This window comes from Calidris pugnax, unplaced genomic scaffold, assembly GCF_001431845.1.
Source record: "Calidris pugnax isolate Ruff unplaced genomic scaffold, ASM143184v1 scaffold44, whole genome shotgun sequence".
Classification (NCBI taxonomy): Eukaryota; Metazoa; Chordata; class Aves; order Charadriiformes; family Scolopacidae; genus Calidris; species Calidris pugnax.
Window position 1 is genome coordinate 42,391,193 of NW_015094506.1, and position 3,213 is coordinate 42,394,405.

At 48.0% G+C, this 3,213-nt stretch overlaps 1 protein-coding gene across 2 annotated transcripts in view; it reads left to right on the forward strand.

Moving 5' to 3' along the window:
- The first annotated feature begins 6 nt into the window (after positions 1-6).
- LOC106901382 (histone H2B 5-like) overlaps positions 7-3,213 on the forward strand; it is a 20,128-nt gene continuing 16,921 nt past the window's right edge. Inside the window, exon 1 of one of the 2 annotated variants that reach the window (XM_014964078.1) lies at positions 7-31. Coding sequence is in view for 1 of the 2 variants with exons in the window: in XM_014964077.1 (XP_014819563.1) it covers positions 552-648 (97 nt within the window). In the remaining variant the exon portion in view is untranslated. Of the gene's footprint in view, positions 32-97; positions 649-3,213 lie in introns of those variants that run through there. The other variant, XM_014964077.1, reaches the window with a different exon arrangement.

Sequence of the window (3,213 nt, forward strand, 5' to 3'; positions counted from 1 at the left end):
GGCGTCCCGCCGCGGGGACCGCGCTGTCTGAGTACGCCGCTTGCTGCGGAGCCGGTACCGTGGCGCCGTGTGCGGGGAGCGGTGGGGCGCAGGGCGGCCCCGCAGGAGCAGGGCTCCGCCGTGCCCCCCGGAGCTTGGCGAACCCCCAGCCCCGTGGGCGCGTTGCTGGGGTCGTAGGAACCTCCTCGCCGGGCGCCGATCGGGGGGCCGGAGGCAGAGCACGTGCCCCAGGGCGGGCGAGGCGGTGGCGGGGCCGAGGGGGCTGCAGGCCGGGCCGGGGAACACACGCTGGGCCTCAGCGGGCCGGTGGTGGCCACGGGCCGGGCTGGCCGCCTGCAGCCTCGCCACACGCCCCCCGAGGAGCCCGGGCCTGCGGGGAAGGGGTCGTCCCTGTGCACGGAGACCTCTGTGCCGAGGCCGGGGGTGTTCGCTCATTGCTTAGCGGGCATACGGGGCTGCGCACCGCCGCTCCTGCACCGCTTGCTGTGTCCTGCGCTGCTGTCTGCTTAACCCCCAGCTCTTTTTCATAGCCTGAGACACACAGGGAGTGTATGCCATGGGGAAACCATGTATTTCTCATTCCTCTCATGTCCCATCTCCTGGGTCTGGCGACGCAGGGACCGCCTCGCGGAGCAGCTGCCGTGCAGCGTAAGCGCTATACAGAGCTGTACATCTATGGAATAGATGTGATGACCTCGGCGTGTGTCTCTAGCACACCAGAGACCGTGTGCCTCCAGCGTGGTGTCCCCCGGAGGGGCTGGCCCTGGCCCCTTGGCAGATTTGTCCCTTTACAGGCTGGTGGCTGATGATGGCAGCAGGTTCTGCGCTCGCCAGCGTCCTCGTCTTTCACGTCATCTCATGCCCTTTGCATGCTGGCTTTGTGACTCTTTATTATTTTTTTATTATTTTTTTTGCCATCAAGAATTTATGAATCAAAAGATGGGGGAGTGGAGCCGTGTGGAGGCTGAGTCAGATTGTGAAAAAGGAAAGCCAAGCGAGAGTGTGCAATTGCATATCACATTTACAAACATGCTTTTCATTCATCTCCATATGTTTCTCCTGTTACTACTAATAAAGCTCTGGTTTCTCAGACTGGTGCTAGCCTGGGAACGCTGTTTGATCTTCCTGGGGTTTTTATGGCCTCCATAGTATTTGTGGGATAGTGTATTATTTTCCCAATTATGTTTTTGTTATATTGAATACATGTTAGTAACAGAAAGAATCTGATAATATGAATGTACTTCCCACACCTTCCTCCTTTGTTCCTATTATTCGATGTGCAAAGAAGTGACAGGTTATTTACCAGCAGCAATTTTTTCCGTCTATACTGGCAAGATTTCCTAATTATAAAAACAAAAAAAGCCTTTTCCCTGAGCATACATCCCTATTTACTTCCCCTTTCTTTCCTCATCCTGCTAATGATGCCCAACTCCATCACATTCATTTTGAAGCTGAAGGAAATCTAGCTTTGTCTACTGAAATATTTCTACAGAAGCCTCTATAGGCAAAGGGAGCCAGAGAGCAAGGTCTGCTTTAGGCATAATGGTATTTGGGGGTTTCTTCCCTGGTAGGGAGGTATATCTGTGGAGTGTAAAGTAATTAATTTAATCCAGCATTGGGAGAGAAGAAGGAAAAAGAAGGATTGTATTGTTTCAAATGTAAGGTCTAAGTGGCAATTTCAATGACCTTCATGATTTCTATTTTAGACAAAAGGCAGTAACCTAGTACAAGGGTATGGTTTGTCTTCTGGCCTCATCCTTTGTTCTCCTTGGGTTTAGCCTGTCACTTCCCAGGGCTTGACTGTCCCTTGTTGGGGTGGCAGCAGCACCTCTCACCCATGACTCTCAGAAGCGCAGTTCTGGCAGGTGATTTTTGTCTTCAACTGCTTATTTTACGTCGTCTTTGCTGTGCAAAGTCTTCCCTTCTTACGACCCTCCATGTCTCTCTCCTCTGTGTCTTATTTATGCTTCAGTGTTTCTGTCTTGCCAGATGTTGTACTTGAAACTTTACCTTCCCCCTTCTCTCCCCTTTTTGTCTACTCATGCTTTTCCTCTCATTTTTATCACCTCTCATATATCTTCTCCTTCTTCCATCTTTTTCTTTTTTTCTTCCCCTCTCTTTCTGTCCTGGTTTTTATACCCTGTCTTGCTCTCTCCTTTCTGACGTCTCACTTCAGTCTGCTACATTGCTGTATCTTCCTCTTGAGATTTTTTTCCCCATGCTTTCCTTTGCTCATTACCCTCCCCCATCCTATCTCCTGACTTCCATTTACATACATATCTATGTATACATATGTCTCTGCTCCACTCCAGATCTTGCATTCTCCAGCTGAAACAAAGAAATGACTCTCCTGCTGATAGTCAGATCCTATTGCATCTCTTTCTCAGCACCTGAATTACGCTGCTCCTGCCCATCCTCAAACACACATATCGGGTAGACTGAAGAATTAATTATGTGGGAAATGTTCCTAAATTCGGAAGTGAGAAAGCAGCTCACTAAGCTGCACTGTGAACAGAGCAGTTATTGTGCTCCCACTGACAGTACCAGAGGAGCATTGTAAGCCCCTTGAGCCCGAGGAACTGATAGCATTTTCTTCATGTTTCTAAATTTCTGATTTTTGGTAATGAAGAGTCTATAATTTCAGATAAGGCACCTCACCGTCTGTTTGAATTATCCCTTGAATCCTGAACTGATCCAAAATAAGACCCCACCAAATGCTTTTCTTTTTTCCCCAATTGTTTTGTTTTATACATTTGTTAAACAATTGTGCGGCTATTGGGAGAGAAATGCTTTTCTCCTTGTCAGAGCTGAGCTCTGCCTCTGAAAAGGGCTCTGTGTGGGGCGAAACTGGGATCAGCTTCCCTTTTTTCTGAAGCCAGTGGGGGAGAGGAGAGAGCTGTGACTGCAGGATCATATGCATTGGGTGGGAGATGGAAGAATAGATGCCTAACTCAAAAATGCTACATTAACCTCAGGGGGTGGGGTGGGGAGTTGTTTAATAATATTTCCCCTTGACTATTACTGACTACAAACAGCATGACTGGGGATCAAGGGCAAATGTTAGATTTTGCTATTTAAATAAGACTCTTAGTTTAAAAAAAAATCTGATTTAATAATTAAACTTTTTTTTTTTTTTTTTTTTTTTAGGGAAAACCAAGCTTTAGTTTTAAAAGTGACTTTTTTTGGCTTTTCAAGGATTTGGAGAATGAAAGC